This window comes from Heptranchias perlo, chromosome 32, assembly GCF_035084215.1.
Source record: "Heptranchias perlo isolate sHepPer1 chromosome 32, sHepPer1.hap1, whole genome shotgun sequence".
Classification (NCBI taxonomy): domain Eukaryota; kingdom Metazoa; phylum Chordata; class Chondrichthyes; order Hexanchiformes; family Hexanchidae; genus Heptranchias; species Heptranchias perlo.
Window position 1 is genome coordinate 18,063,821 of NC_090356.1, and position 16,494 is coordinate 18,080,314.

At 41.5% G+C, this 16,494-nt stretch overlaps 1 protein-coding gene across 2 annotated transcripts in view; it reads left to right on the forward strand.

Moving 5' to 3' along the window:
• The window catches only part of fbxo42 (F-box protein 42), a 36,834-nt gene that overhangs the window by 6,629 nt on the left and 13,711 nt on the right, over positions 1-16,494 (forward strand). Inside the window, exons 3-7 of one of the 2 annotated variants that reach the window (XM_067970523.1) lie at positions 563-679; positions 4,039-4,173; positions 12,713-12,866; positions 14,011-14,121; positions 15,139-15,235. In XM_067970523.1, coding sequence (XP_067826624.1) covers positions 563-679; positions 4,039-4,173; positions 12,713-12,866; positions 14,011-14,121; positions 15,139-15,235 — 614 coding nt within the window. The remainder of the gene's footprint in view (positions 1-562; positions 680-4,038; positions 4,174-12,712; positions 12,867-14,010; positions 14,122-15,138; positions 15,236-16,494) is intronic. The other variant, XM_067970524.1, reaches the window with a different exon arrangement.

Here is a 16,494-nt window from a genome sequence, read left to right on the forward strand (position 1 = left end):
CTCTTCAACTGACCCACAGAATTTACCTTCCTTCACTGGAGCCAAGATTCGTAGTATCCTTCAGTATTGGCACTGCATTCACCTTAGTGTTAAACTGGTGCAGAAAGTCTATGTGGCCTCCCTATACTGAAGAAACATTAACAGTAGGCTCTTAATTTTGTACCCTTTCATTGATCTCTTGCAGAGAAGGGTGTATGGTGGCTTAATGCACTGGAGCAGTAGTGAGTGGAAGGACCTCACCTGAACCCATTTATACTGTTCAGTTCAATAGCCTACCCTGTAATTGCTGCTGCAACTTTTAATGCCCTATGGGTTTCATGACTCCACTGAATTCCCGATTTCAATTGTATCACCGAGGGATCAAAAATAAAATTGCCATGTCAGTGCAACGTGCATCCTCTCAGCTGGGTAAAAGTACCATTGTCAGAGGTTTGAATGAGTGAGTTGTCTGCAGGAGATAACTGACTCTGTGAAATCGGTACAGGAAGAAGGGGGGCAAATAGAGGGATTTCATTCCCTTTTTAAAAATGCCACTAAGCTTCTGTGTCTCTTTGACTCCCAGGCGTGGCTCACCAGTGTTACTATGGTTTTATAAAAGCTGTTCAGGGAGGATATATTCAGTGGGAGAGCCGGACCTATCCATATCCTGGGACTCCGATTACCCAGCGCTTCTCACACAGTAAGTAGAGTTTCCTGACGGCATTGCTTCGGGCTGGATGGAGGGTATTTATTAAAGCAGCTACTGTACTGGTATTGCTGCTCTGCATGAATTATAACTGCAGTTTACTGTGCTAAAGCCACAGGGACTGTGCTAATTTATGTGGCTTGTCACTGTCAGAATCTATTTTTATTGTTTTTTGGGGATCTACCAAGAAGAAGGTGAAACATTGATTTCGGTGAGTACTTGAGTGCTGCACACTTTCTTCTCCTTCCACTTTCTTCCCTTCTGTCCCCAAAGTGCTGACTTTTGCTGGGGTATGTGTTCCATGGGTGCTGATTCTGGAGTATGGATTGCAGGTGATGTTAGGCCCCCAGCACCTCTCCTGTAATGGCTGTTACTGATTTTTGAACACAGCGAGTGAGAGTGAGCAGGCTGTTCAGCTGTGCAGAACATCGCTGCCAATCCTGCCCTCTCCTGTCATCCACATCTATAACACGTACCAGGAGGGTAAACAGTGAAAAATTGTTTACGCTGGTTGGTGAATTGTTAAAAAGGGAGCATAGGCAGGATTATCATAGATGAAGGAGAAAGAGCAGGGACATGAGATTTGAATAGATAGCCCCAGTTGAAGAGTTAGTGCCAGCACAGGAATGGTGGGCTGAATGGCTTCCTTCTTTGCTCTAAATTCTTAAATCCTAGGTTCCATCCCCAGTCTGTGCTGAGTTAGCTGATCTCGATCAAACTGTAATTTGGGGTGTTACATACAATTAGCCTCAATTGACCTAGGCTAGAGAAGAGAAAAACAGCCAGGATTGGCATTCCTGATCTCTATCCAGTGACTTCTGCTGAAAGGTGGATGTTAGCTAAGGACAGGATGGGGCTTGACTGTGATGGCTGTCATAGACAAATTTCCTATCAATACCCATCATGTGATCTCGAAGCTGAAAAATAGTCAATGTTGGGTGAGACATGTTATTGGAACTGTATCCCAGCAAGAGTTGGCACCTTCAGGAGAGGGAAGACACAGCTGTTGATGAGAAATGTTTGAGGCTGCATGAGATTTTGAGTATCCTTACACAGGAGGATTTTTAATTTTTTTTGATTTGCAGCACCAGGAATGCAGGCTCCAAACCAATTTTTTTTATTTGCCTCAACAGGTTTCTTTAGTGGGGAAATTGAAGCCTTGTACAGTTGACAGAAAGCTTCTAACTCCATTCCAACTTGTACATTGTAAAAAGTATTTGAGTTTAGTCTGTCTAAATCCAGATTACTGTTCTTTTGTCTCATCTGAGTATTAGTGGGAGCTGTTCAGTAGGGGGTCTAGAACCATTTCATTATTTTCCCTATGTATATAGTAAGATAGGTTATATACCAAGTAGGGGAAATCACAGGGACTTGTGGCCTTGAGAGCCCCACAGCTTCAGCCTGACCTTAAATTGTGTTCTCTTGTCTTCAGTTGTTGTCCTGCTCTCCAAGTAGGAAAACATTTTCAGATCTTTTTCTGATCTGGAACCAGTTAGTATTCCAACTCGTAGTTCTAATAGATAAACCTTAGATCTGGAGGTTGTGGTTGCTTGATCAACATTTGTCCGAAACAGGGCCAGGTTTGTTAGTACTTTCATGCCAAGATGCTATTAATGCTATTAATTTCTCTCGTACTGATCACCTAGCTCTATGTCATCATCAACTTTTATTTATCAGCAATACTCTCTTCTATTGTTTGTGAATAGCGTGAAGAGGAAGGGACCAAAATAGATCCTTATGGATCTCCATTAGTTACTGGCCAGCTAGTCTGAACCTTTTCTATTCATCATCACTTCCTATTGCTGAGCCAGTTCTCAAGTGACAAGCCTCGACTTTTTTTTAAATGATCCTTATACATGGGATATTATCAAATATTACCTGAAAATCCAAGTAGATCACATCCAGTACAGTCACCTCATTGACCATCTTAATTCCCTCCTCAAAAAAGAATTCCAGTAGATTTGCGACATTGCTTTGCTGCTTTTAAATTTATGTTGACTGTTTCTTACAGCCACTGCAGTCTTTGGATGGACGTCAATAGCATCACGCAAACTGCTCTCAAGCATTTTTCCCCCGACTGATGTTAGGCTGGTTAGTTTGTGTTTATATGTCACACTCCTTTTTTGAGAATCAGAGTAACACTTGTTTCATCCAATATTCAGGGACAGCTCCTAATAAAAAAATAAGGAAACTCCTAATAAAAAAAAAAGGAACTTCTAAAAATATTAACCAGTTTTACCTATTTTTGTCTTATTTTCTTGAGGATTCTGGAGCGTATGCCAATTGGTCCAGGTTACACGCCTATATTTAATTCCTTGTGTTTTTTTCACACTTTAGTGATAGGTACTTGTGTCATGGTTTCCTGAGATAAAATGACAGGAGGCAGAATTTGTCTGCAATCTTTATTTGTGAAAATTGTATATGAACATACTAATTTGCTGAAGTTTTAGTGAATTATTTTACAGATCACTAAGATGATTATGCACTTTTTTTTAACAAGGACAGGTGTGTAAAGGGCACAAAGTAATTATTGTTAAGTAAATACGAGGTTAGATCAATCCAAGTTAATTGTGTGGTCAGGGAACTTTGCAGATTGGAATGGAGTTGTCAGTTTCAGGCTGCAGCTTAGAAGCTTTAAGCATTTTAAGGTGGCTTTGCATCTAACAAAGTGTGATTTCTGAATGTGCCATATGTACTGTTTTTAATATATAAAATATGTGAAGTTGCATATGGGGAGTCAAGACCAATTGTAGTCTTTAAGTGAAGCAAGGTTAGAGGGCAGAGATAATTGGACCAGGGTTTGCGGATGTAATTATTCCTATTTCAAAATCATACATTCTGTCCTAATTGGAATTTATGTCCACATTTTAATGGAAACTGCCTATATAAACTTGTCATGCTGTATGTACACCGTTCCACAAGTGGTGGCACTGCAGTGCCTCCACTGACAGGAGGATGTAATTACCGCATGACAAGTTTCCATTGGCAGTTTCCATTATATTTGTGAACATAGGAATTTATAACGGCAAAAGTTGACAGTGTGTGCAGACATAAGATTTTTTTCATATCTCATTTAATTGTAAGCTTGGATATAGTAGCAGCATCATTAACAGTAAACATATTTCCATCTCTTATTCCTTGTGTGCCCACACTACAATTTTCGCCTTGTAATTTTGGAGTCATGTTTAATGGGATTTACTACTTTGAGGATACAGTATATTTGATAGGGTACAGTGTAGAGTGTTAAGTAAGGGCACTGTTGCAGTTTAGATTTAGTGCAGTGTAGCTGTTGGCGTTATATTCCCCCCACTCACTGAAACAAGGCCTCCCATCGTTCATGTCTTTAATTCCAGGTGCTTGTTACTATGATGCCAATCAGTCCATGTACGTCTTTGGGGGTTGCACTCAAAGCAGTTGTAATGCAGCATTCAATGACCTCTGGCGGCTTGACCTCAACAGCAAAGAATGGATCCGACCTCTGGCATCAGGTATGTCCTAGAACAAAGAGGAGGTGAAGAGTGTCAAACTAAATGAAATGTAACATTGATCAAAATAACTGAATCCGTCTGCCTGCCTAGAGGTGTCAGATAAAAGCAGGATTAGATACATTTCTTGATAGATTGTTGGTCATGAATAGTTGTAATTCAGTGTTAATAACCCACTGGGCTGTGTCAATCAGTAATAAATAGTGAATAGCTACACAAACAAAAGCTGTTTGTTAATGGTGCTGCAAGCGAAGAGGAGTAGCTTCCACTGTGTACCAAAAGTGTTACAGCAGCTGTCCTCAATGGCCTAGTGGGGAATGCAATAAACTAGATCCTACTAAGCCACACAGACAAGACTGTTCAATTGCAGCTGATCTCAGCCAGCACAGCTTGCAGTTTGAGTGCAACTGTTTGTCTCAGCACCCCTTGGGCTAGGGCGGTGAAAATTAGCCAGAGTTCCCGATGCTAATCACTATCTAACAACTCCTGGAAATTGCAAGTGGGTGGCCCAAGTGAGGACAGATTGGAGTCAGCCATGATGCTTTCCACAGTTGAACAGTATGCCAACTGAGCTCAAACATGAAGACTGGCCACTTAGGTGAAGTCCCAAAGGGCTGCTGGAGCTCATGGAACTCTTTCTGCAACAAGAGTTGACATGTTCAGGAGAGTAAAGAATAAAATTCGTAAAACCAGAACTCCACAACATCGCTGCAACAAATAACTTTTCTTCATTGGGACTCAAACCACTTTAAAGCTTAGAGGATATCTTAACCTGAGATGATGAATTCAAGAAAGAACTGCATCTCATCCTTGTGAAGATTTCCAACTGCTTCCTGAATTTCAGAAGCACAGCCGAACCTACTGGGTATTTCCCAAATGTGTAAAAGGAGTGGGCTTTATTTCAATTACATCGGGGACAGTTAGAACAGAATTGAACTGACTCTTGTTGTGGGGTGGGGTTGAATCCTATATCTGTCAAGAAATTTTATGCATGAATGAGGATTTTTTATAACTTTAGACAGTGATATATTTTTGAAACCCTTTGAAGCAAGTTCTCCTGGTAATGCTGGGTGTATTCACTGTTTAAAAACATTTGCAAAATCAACCATAATGGATTGAACAATACAGAAGGATATTAATCATAATGCTTTGCAACTGATTTTCAAAAAATTCTTGTCGGTTTTCTTCCCTCCTCTACCCCCGGCAATGATTCTTGCTTATGGTTCCTCATGCATGTGGCCATTCTTCATGCGTGAGCCTTGATGATGATTGTTGGCAAGATATTCAACTGTGTGGGATAGCACAGCCACGCTCAATCCTGTCCTTGCCCAATGTCCACACACACACACATCCTTCTAGCAGGGGTCGCTGGAGAGTGATCAGGATTGGGTACAATGGCCAATTTTCCTCTCCCTAACCCAGGTGCAGTGGGCCACTTGTAGCCCCCCTGTTGACCCAGCTGAAAGAAAGGAGGAAGAAAGAACTTGCATTTGGATAGTGCCTATCATGTCCTCAGGACAACCCAAAGTACTTTGCAACCATTGAATTATTTTTGAAGTATGGTCACTGTTGTTTTGTAGGCAAATACAGCAACCAATTTCACACAAGGTCCCACAAATAGCAATGAGGCAAATAACCAGTTAAATCTGTTTTGGTGCTGTTGGTTGAGGGAGGAATGTTGGCCAGGACAACTCCCTGCTCCTCTTCGAAAATGTTCTGTTACGTTCACCTGAAAAGGTAGGTGGAGCCTCAGTTTCACATCACATCCAAAAGAGACACCTTTGACAATCCAATCTCTTAGTGCTGCACTTAAGTGTCAGCCTAGATTGTGTGCATGGGTCCTTTAGTGGGGCTCGAGTCCCAGAACCTTATAGGTGCGAGTGCTACTACTGAGCCAAGCTGACACAAAGTTAGCTAACTCAGCACAGAGCAGGAATTGAACCTGGGACCTTCCTTGTTTATATGGGTCAGTATTTGCTGAACTCCGTAACTAATGATGAGTGTCTTTTTTAGGTAGATGGGTTGGAGAATGGTAGATGGAATTTACTGTCGATAAACAAAGATTTGGGTGGGGTTATTAAACATTCACTGAAAGTCAACTGTTGTCCAAGAGAAAATTCAGTCCTAGAATTAATCCTAAAGCCATTTGATTGTAGGTTTAAACTGATTATTTTAACCCAGTGTGACTCGTTGATGCCACATTTGTGCATCTTTAGGCAGCCTGCCTTCAAAAGGAAACTGATGCACTTGATATTGCTGAGAGATGACAGGAAGGATGAATCCAGGACTCAAAAGTTACAGTATTGACCTTGTTACATTTCTCCTGAAACCTCTCTTTCTTCAATGAGAACAAGTCATTTTAAAATGCTGAAAAGCGTGTAATCAGGTTAATTTAATTTAAATTGTGATTACAGAACGAGAGGACAGAAATACAAAATTCTGAAGTGAAACTAGAGATTAGATCGACTTTTTCCCCACTGCAGAGCAGTATGTAATGTGGAACAGACTCTGATCAAAAACAGCAAACGCTAAATACTAAAAAGGAGCTGGCTGAATATCTGGTTAAGGATGGAATTGATGGTTCTAAGAGTAAGTATAGGCCTAGATGGTCAAATACTGCAGGGAGCCCAATGATTCCAGTTCTCTTGGGACCCATGGGGATTTCATCTGGAATGTAGCTGGTCAGAGTTTGAGTAATGTAGATTGTAACATTGCATTGGTATCCTGGAGTTCTCTATTTTGGGCATGAGAGGAATTTGAGTTTTCTTTTGAAAGTTTTACCTGCAGCTGAACTTAAGTTGAAGAGTTCACAAAATGAAAATTGTGTGTAGTCTCTTGGAAGGAAGGAGCCCAAACACCCTTTAATAATTTCTTGCGTTTTTATGCTGTGTTGCTTTGGGTTTTTCACTGCATTAAGTTGTTTCTATTCTGCATTCTTATATTTTATTCTGCATTGGATTTTACAATGTGCTGTGTTGGATTTTGCGCTACATTGTAAGGATTCTGCTTTGCATTGGATTTTGTGTTGTGTTTTATGCTATGTTGCACTGGGTTTTACGCTGCTTTGCGTTGTTCTACATTGTGATAGGTTGAGTTTTTATGTCGTGTTGTGTTTGGTTTTACGTTGCATTAGGTTTTTGTGGTGTTGAGTATCATGCTTTGTTGGGTTGAGCTTTAATGCCAATTTGTGTTGGATTTTCTGAACGTAGCATTTGGTTTTATGCTGCGTACTATTGGGTTGAGTGTTGTGCCGTGTTGGGTTTTACCCTCTTTGGGTGTTTTGCTGAATTGTACTGAGTTTTTAATACCAAGTTGTGATGGGGTTTAGCTGTTAGGCTGAGTTTTTATGCCAACTTGCATTTGATTTTATGTTGCGTTGTGTTGAGTTTTATTTTGCATTACGTTGAATTTTATGCTGCATGGGGTTTTAGGCTCTGTTGTATTGGGTTTTAGGCTCTGTGTTGTATTGGGTTTTACTCTGTATTTTGTGTTCTGCTACATTGGGTTTTGCTTTGCACTGCATTGGGTTTTTATGCCATGTTGGGTTTTATGCTGCATTGTGTTTTTTTTACGATGCACTGCACTTTTTATGCTGCATTGGGTTGTTACGCTATGTTGTATTGATTTTATGTTGACTTCCTGTTGCATATTCTCTAGATGGATTTGGAATTTGGTAAAGTGGAGGTTAAATAACTTGGGATTTTCAAATGTATTTTGTCAGTTAATTGCACTTTTTAACATCTGAAAAGTCTTCGTCTGGCAGTTTGTGAGGAAAGTCAATAAATAATGTGGAGAATACTTGTTGCTATAACCTCATCCTGTTCAGCAATCTGAGTGCAAAAAGTTCAGCAGTATTCAATTTAATAAAGAATTTTTCTCATTAGTCAGTATTTAGTATTGTTTATAGGAAAATTGGGCTTGTTGGTATACGTGATACCCACAGACTGAGGTGGCAAGTTGCCAATTCAGATGTTAATGTAGATTGGCTGGAAATTCTTGAAATAAAGATGAGGTGACTTTCCGACCTCTTTAGGAGGTTGTCCGAGGATCACTGGACTCGCTCAACATTATTACTAAAATGCACAGGAAAGCGTGATAAGAAATGAGTGCATTTACTATTATATACCTGGCGCAGAAAGGAGTGGAAAGTGCTGCTTTTGCAGGGGGTTCTCCCATTTATCTCAAGGGGATTAGAATTCAAAAGTGAGGAGGTAATGCTTCAGTTGCACAGAGTCTTGGTCAGACCCTATCTGGAGTACCACATTCAATTCTCGGCTTCGAGCCTCAGGAAAGATATATTAGCCTCGGAAGGCGCAGATTCACCAGGATTATAGCAGGGCTTAAAGGGTTAAATTATGAGGGCAGGTTGCATAAACTTGGCTTGTATTCCCTTGAGTTTAGAAGGTTGAGGGGTGATCTAATTGAGATATTTAAAATGTTTAGGAGATTCAGCAGGGTAGATAAAGACAAACAAATTGCTCTGACTCGTGAGATGCAGCTGCTTGATGCACCCCCAGGATCATTGTGGGCCACAGTCCGATGTCTTAGGGACTAGGACCTCATTATCAATGAGAATTAAATACTTTTCCAGTTTTCTCCCCTTTTCTGAAGACGTTCACTCGTTGCCGGACTATGGTTCTGACTTGCCAACAGCTGTCTAGTATCTTGCCGAAGTAAAAGTATTTTAGGCTTGACTCTAGACAGTGAGTGTTGGCAGGTTATTCAGCCATGGAGGTATCACAGCCAGGTCCGAGTCACTCTTCACCTGAGATGTGCACACTTTTTAAAGAGGTTACTGGATAGTGATCGAAGTGGAAACCATGGCTGATTTTTTTTTCATCCCTTCTCTTGAGCTCAATCCCCACCGTCTTCCTGACTGAGATCAGCTAACTCAACACAGAACAAGGATCAAATCTGTGACTGTTCTAGTTTCTATGGGTACTATGCCAGGCAATGCATTTACCCATCTAGCCATGGGAGCACCCCAAATGGATTTGGATATTTTCAGTGTCTGGCCATTTTTCCCCCCTCCAACTTTTTTCCCTTCTCTACCGAAAGCACTGATTTGTGTTGAACTATGATTCCACAAGTGCTGGCTGCCAAAGTGACCATTATTTTTGTATGTCAGCCTAGACAGTGAGTGTTGGAAGTCTGTACAAGCGACAGCCAAACTTGATCTTGTCTTAATCCGCTATCCAAACACCGACTCTTTCTAGCTGGAGTCATTTGATAACCATCAGGAGTAGCAATCTGGCTGATTCTTCCCCCCCCCCCCCCCCCCCCCCCACCAACCACAATCTCCGGAGCACTGAGGCCATTTGTAGTGTCAATTATTGCCACCCCAGCTGAGATCAGCTAACTCTGCATAGACTGCGAGTCGAATCTACGATCTTCTGTTTTTTATGGCTATAGGTAACAGACCATTGGGGAGCAGAACGTCTATCCGCAACTCACTGTGGTTCCTCTTCACCTGTTTTCTTTCCTGCACTCTTATTCTCCTGGGTCATTCAGAACTGATAACTTTGATTCCAGTAGGAGAACAATAAGGCTAGGTTTTTTGTCGTCCCCTAATAAATCAAACCATTATGTCAAGACAGAGCGGTTTTCCTCCATCCACAAAGAACTGAAGCTATATTTTTGCATCCTACTGCTTCCCCAAGCAGAGCTTTCTGCATTAAAAGAGTAACCTCAATTTCTTCTTCCCCATCCCCAACCCGATCCCAGAAAAAAAACCTGTTGAGAATGAATTGGTGTATAAATGTGACCTGAAATCAGAGGATGAATCTCTTGCTAATCATATTTGCAGCACCTGTTGCGTCTATAAAAAGGGCTTAAGAGTTTTAAAGTCTAGCTTGTGCAGAATGCCTAACGGGAGGGTTAGAATCATAGAAAGGTTACAGCATGGAAGGAGGCCATTCGGCCCATTGAGTCCGCGCCGGCTCTATGCAAGAGCAATCCAGCTAGTCCCACTCACCCGCCCCATCCCCGTAAACTGAATTCAATGGTGAGATTTGAACTCACATTCTTGATTAATCCAAGCCTCTGCGTTGCTAGTCTAGTCACATACCCACTACACTACAATTTCTGCATTATTTATGTTTATGCCATTTTTCAAATCACTTCAATTTCCAGGGGATTCTCATGTGTACCTGTTTGAGAAATGCTACAAGAAAAAGCTCCTCTACACACCAAGAACTCTACCCTGAGAGGAGATTCTTGTCTCAAGGAAGAATGCAGATGAGGGCACTCTGCTGTCAATCATTGGGCATTGATTTATTCACTAAAGAGCAATTGAGATCCATGACTGCCTATGCTTGTTTAAAAGAATCCCATGCTACAACAGTGAGCTACATTAAATATCCTGTGTGGGGTTTACTGCCGTCTCTAGGGTAAAATTTAGAGGTGTGTTTCTGTAGACACATACACAACATCTGAGTTCATACATGTTACCTTCCCGATAGCCAGTGAGGTTTTTCATTTGTACATCTTGATTTCCAGTTGTTGGGTGCTGTTTATCTATCTGATCTCAGTAGCTTTACTCCATGGGTTTCTCCCGGGGTTGGTATGTATTGTATGCTTCTCATTGATGTATGTGGACCTCTTGCTGCAGACTCAAGCCAGGAAGTGACATCATAGTTTCTAGTGTTACTAGGAAGATTCTAATTGTTTTAATTGTTGCTTTTGTATTCTATCTGTGTCTGTAAGGTGCCAGTCTTCGATTCATTTGGATTTGAAAAGAGAGAACCCTAAAATGTCTTTGATCGCATTGACCCTTTCCTTCTCCCTTCCTGCAGCAAAAATCAGAAATGGTGTTATAGTGCAATCCGGTTAGCACAAGAGCACCAAACAAATGGGCATGCATGATCATTGGGAACCATGAATATTCTCTGTGCATGAAAGTGCCGTTAAACCTCAGTTTCCTCAGTTCTTTAACGTCAACCTTATTTGAAGTTCTGTGTCTAATGTGGGTATGTAAAAATATAAAAAAGACTCCTTTACAGGCAATCATTTCATCTTACAGATAAAAGTTTCCATACTGCCTTTTACTTATTCCCAGCGTGGGAATTCCCTGCTAGTGCAGGCCTGATGCCAAACTCCCAATGCCCTGAAAACATCTGTTAATTGTGTGCATTGGGGAGGGGATGGGATTTTTCTGTAACTCATTTAAAAAAAAAAAATTCTAAGGTACATATTGAAAAGTCCTTGTCATAAATGCTCTTTATGTTGTAAAATCATGTAATGTGATAGAGATACAATACACTTTAACTAGACTGATTTCTAGAAAAAGAACCAATGAGTGGTTGGACTATGTAACCTGTGAATGTTACAAGTATGATTGAGACATTCTGGCCATGTCATGCTGGTTCTGTCTACCTATGTTATATGCTTTCTCTATTTTACAAATGCCATATGTGGGTATGAAGGAAGTAACACCACATCTTTCTTCGTCTATCTGTGTTTTATAATGAAGACTGTGACATGGCTTAGAAAGCACAAGGTAGTAAACAGCTTTCCAATCCAATTTTGAATTGGTCTACCCAGGGATCATCTGGTTTGTCGCTTTTTGGGGATAAGGCAGGGGAATGGGACTAATAGGATAGCTCTTTCAAAGAGCCAGCACAGGCACAATAGGCCGAATGGCCTCCTCCTGTGTTGTACCTACTATGATACAATGAACACCTCCCAGCCCCGCACCCTGGACCACCAAGAAGGGCAAAAGCAGCATTATCATGGAACACCGTCACCCCCAAGTCGCATGCTATTTTGACTTGAACGTGTATCATTCCTTCATCGTTGGTAGATCAAAATCCTGGAATTACGTAACACCATCATGGATCACCACAAGGACTGCAGCAGTGCAATCTCATTACTACCTTCTCAGGGCAGTTAGGGATGGGTACAAAATGCAGCCTTGGCAGCATCATCTGCATCCCGGAAATGAATTTTTAAAAAAAATAATTTTGAGTTACCATCTCAGATTTGCTTCTAAGTACAGAAGTAGTGTCGCATGTACAACAGAAAAACTTCTCTTTCTATTTTTGAAATTGTTTCCTTCCCATTGTTGATTTGTTTCCCTTTTCTCCTTTCCCCTCCAATTCCATAGGGTCTGATTCTTGCTGGAGTCCAGTTCCACAGGTCTCCTCTTGTACCTCACCCAGATGGCTATCCTTCCTAAGTCAGCCTAGCCAGTGAGTGCGCAGGTTATTTTACTATGGAGAGCATCACAGCCTAGCCTGATCCTGTTCTTGTTCAATGTTTGCACATGTAAACTTTCCAGCAGGGTTCACTGAATAGTGATCAGGAACAGGAACCTTGGTTGATTTTTTGTTTTATTTTTTCCTTGCCTCCTCCTCCCAAAAGTTATGGGGTGCTCAGGCCAGTTGCAGCACCCCCACTCCTGGCCCTGAAATCAGATTACTCAGCACAGGCCAGGCATTGAACCTGTAATTTCACAGCACACGATACATTAGAAAAGCTTTTCTGTAGGCTTGGTCAGATGCTTTACACAGAAACATGATTTTTCCCTGCCCTTTTCTCTTAGGCTCCTATCCCTCTCCAAAGGCTGGAGCCACGTTAGTTGTGTACAAGGACCTTCTCGTGTTGTTTGGAGGCTGGACCAGGCCAAGCCCCTACCCTCTGCATCAACCCGAGAGGTTTTTTGATGAAATACATACCTACTCACCCTCCAAAAACTGGTAAAGAATTCATCATTGTTTAATGTACTACTATATTTCTGAGACATTATCTTAAAGCTAGAACTTAATGAAAGAACTGTGCCAAACATCATTCAACTTAAGAGAATGTACTTGTTTTCCTGGTTTAGATAAATCTAGTAATCAAGTAACTACGGCAAAACCCTCCACCCTGCCTATCTTAATTACAAGTTCGATTCACTGTACGTGACGGCACTGCTACTTTTGGCTTCCTTGGCAAATCCCTTTTCCTGTTTGTGCTTAAAAATGTATTTAATAAAAGTGTTCAAGCACAAACTCAAACTGAGGGAAGAGTAGAGTTAAACACAAGTTCATGGTGTTTCCCTGAAGTAAAAATAAATTGTTACGCAGCAACGCATCCAGGGAGCCTTCCTGGAGGCAAAAGATTCAGTGCTGCCATGTACAGTGCATCCCACATGATTGGACAAGTGGATGTAGGTTTTTGCTATAGTTACCGGATTATTTTAAGCACAACAGGAAAATAAATTATAGAGTGGGGGAACCTAGGAAGTCATACATATAGAGAAGGGTTGTCTATCAGGGAGTGATATCACTTTGTCACAGTTTGGGTTTCTTTTAGGAACTTCTGCTTCTAGTGACCATGGACTGATCTTGGAGACCTTAGCTCCTCTTCACTAAGGAGGGGAAAATTAGTTTTTAATCTGGCAGCAGATCAGTGTAACAGATGCACAATATATCTTACCAACTAAGTGCTGCATCTTCCGTCAACGGAGAGCTTCCTGAGATGGGGCAGCTCTGGGTCCTATTCCAGGGATGTCAGCCACCTTCCAGTTCCTCATTAAGTGGCCGTTCTTCATGTGTGAGGCTGAACAGTAAGTGTTTCCAGGCAGTGAACTGTGGAGGCACCTGAGCCCAAATTAGTCTTTACCCAATAATTTGCAGCAGCGTTCACTTAATAGTATCTGGAACTCTCACTGATTCTCTTCCTAGCTTGGATGCACTGAGTACCATTGTAGCACCCTAGCTGCAGCCCTGGTTGAGATCAACTAGAGAGAAGTGCTTTTAATATCCCTTTGCCGTGGTTTGGGGAATGCCTGAACATGGGATTGGATTGTGAATGTGCTTCCGTGTTCTTTTGAATAAATGTCGTCTTCTCTCTCTGAAGGTGGAACTGTATTGTAACAACTCACGGACCCCCTCCGATGGCTGGCCATTCATCCTCTGTAATAGGAGATAAAATGATTGTATTTGGAGGGTCGTTAGGCTCTCGACAGATGTATGTATTTATAACTTAAGGAATTTACTGGTAAATCAGACAAAAACTGTTCAGTGCTGAGATTTTGCAATGTTCAGATCATGCCCCTCCCTCATTTTTAATCCACCTACCAGGTGTGTTGAACGCACACTGTTCCATGGTTTATAAAGATGAGCAGACCTGCTCTTGAGCTGACTCCCAGAGGTTCCCAAGAGCTGCTTGAGGTGACGCACCTCATTTTTGACCCCTTTCTTTTGTGGGAGGGGCTATGCTTCACTCTCGGTGGCACCACTGACATTAGGAGGTTGCTGTGTGTGGAATCACAAGTATAACCTGCATCCTACAGCTGCAGATGGTACATTAGATCATCAATATGTCAGCAGTTGAGAAGCTTTTAACAGATGTCAGGATTTCTGGTGTGCTTTTAAAAGCTACTGGGAGAACTGTGTAGGGGGTGGATATTTGAATACAGCTTTAACCAATGTAACTCTGACCAGCTGCCTCGTATCATCTGGAGAATGTGGCAGTAAGCAAAATCATCGTTAAGGTTAAAAGGCATGTGTTGCCTCTCAGTACCCTTATTTTTGATCAGATTTAATGCTCTCAATTCAACCCTGACCCACACTCTGAATACAGTGATGCACTCTCTTGAAATTATGCAGTCAGTATTTAGATGCACAACAGGCCATCTAAACATTATACATTGTGCACATTCTGCTACCATTGACGTTCAGTGATCGTGTCGCTCTGACATTGTTGCATTACTCTTAATGTGGTCCCTATTTTTGCCCCATCCTGTTGGTAGTGTTGTCCTCTTCGGACTATTGCTTTGATCCAATATTACTTTGTTTCTCCTTTGCTTCTTCTGATTTACCCATGTATTGCTCTTCCTTTCTTGACCTTTGCATAATCTATTTCTCTGCCGTTTGTACTTCAATTCTTAACATGGGTTGAGCATTTTATGGCACCAAAGTTTGTGAATTTGAAGTCATGTTGCTTATTTCCGTCCTGACCTGTGCTGTTTTGACTTCCATTCAGGAGTAATGAGGTATGGATCTTAGATATGGAGCAATGGGCCTGGTCCAAACAGACAGCATCGGGTGGTATGCCCCACCCGAGGGGTGGGCAGTCCCAGGTGAGAGAGAGGCCTGACAATGGCGCTGCATTTTGTTCAGTTTGTGCTGTTTTCTCTTGGTGCAACGGGGAATATGCATTTGAGATGTGTTTATTTTGGTGCCACTGTGAGCCAAGTTTTGGTGCTGATTTATCAGGGAGGGACCAGGATACGCTGGAATATCACAAACTGTCTGAGGTTAAATATTTCCTCAACTGCAGAACTAATCCAACCCGAGTGTGGAATATTTAGGATTTTTCATTTTTCCCTCGATATGAAATGTTGTCCTAGTTAACTTGTAAGCTATTCCCATGTCTTTTTTTCATGCAAACAAGAAGACTTTTAATTACAACTTAAAGTATAAATATATAAATGTTTGACATGAGATGGCATCGTGAATTTATATTATACTGGATAGTAATTCAAGTCTATATTCAGGTGGCTTCATTCAGTTGGATAGTGCCGATGTAACAGGTTCTAAAATGACCTGACCATGACCTTGGCATAGCCTAGTTTCACTTCATTTCAATAAGAATGCCAGGAAGATTTTTCTTTTTGTTCTTAGTGACGCTTAATTTCTTTAATTTGTTTCCTTTTACTGTTTTATTCTTAACTTTTGTCCCTCCCATTTACTTTTCTTCCATTCTTGCCTTTCCACTGTTGTCTTTTCACCTTCTCGCTCTTGTTCTTCCATGTCTCTTGTTTTCTGACCCACATATGTTAGCACAGGTTCAATCTCTCAGATTTAGCACGCGCTGTCTTGTCTCTGCTAAAAATGATGAGTACAAATTATCATTGTTTTGAGACATTGCTGATAAAACAGATTGTTGTCTGCGTGCTTTCTCCTCTCTTTCCCAACCCCCCCCCCCAATCCCAATAAAGCAGGTATAGTTTAAAGTATGAAAGCGTCAGCTTTGGTTTAGTGGTAGCATTCTCACCTCTTGTCAGAGGGTCGTCTGTTCAAGTCCCACTTCAAGCACTTGAGCTCAAAATCTAGGCTGATACTTCAGTGCAGTACTGAGGGAGCGCTGCTCTGTCGGAGGTGCTGACTTTTGGGTGAGACATTAAACCGAGGCCCTGTCTGCCTCCTCAGGTGGATGTAAAAGATCCCATAGCACTATTCGAAGAGGAGCAGGGGAGTTCTCTCGGTGTCCTGGCCAACATCACTAAAACAGATTATCTGGTCATTACCTCATGGGACCTTGCTGTGCACAACATGTTGCTGTGTTTCCCTACATTACAACAGTGAAACACTTCAAAAGGACTTAATTGGCAGTAAA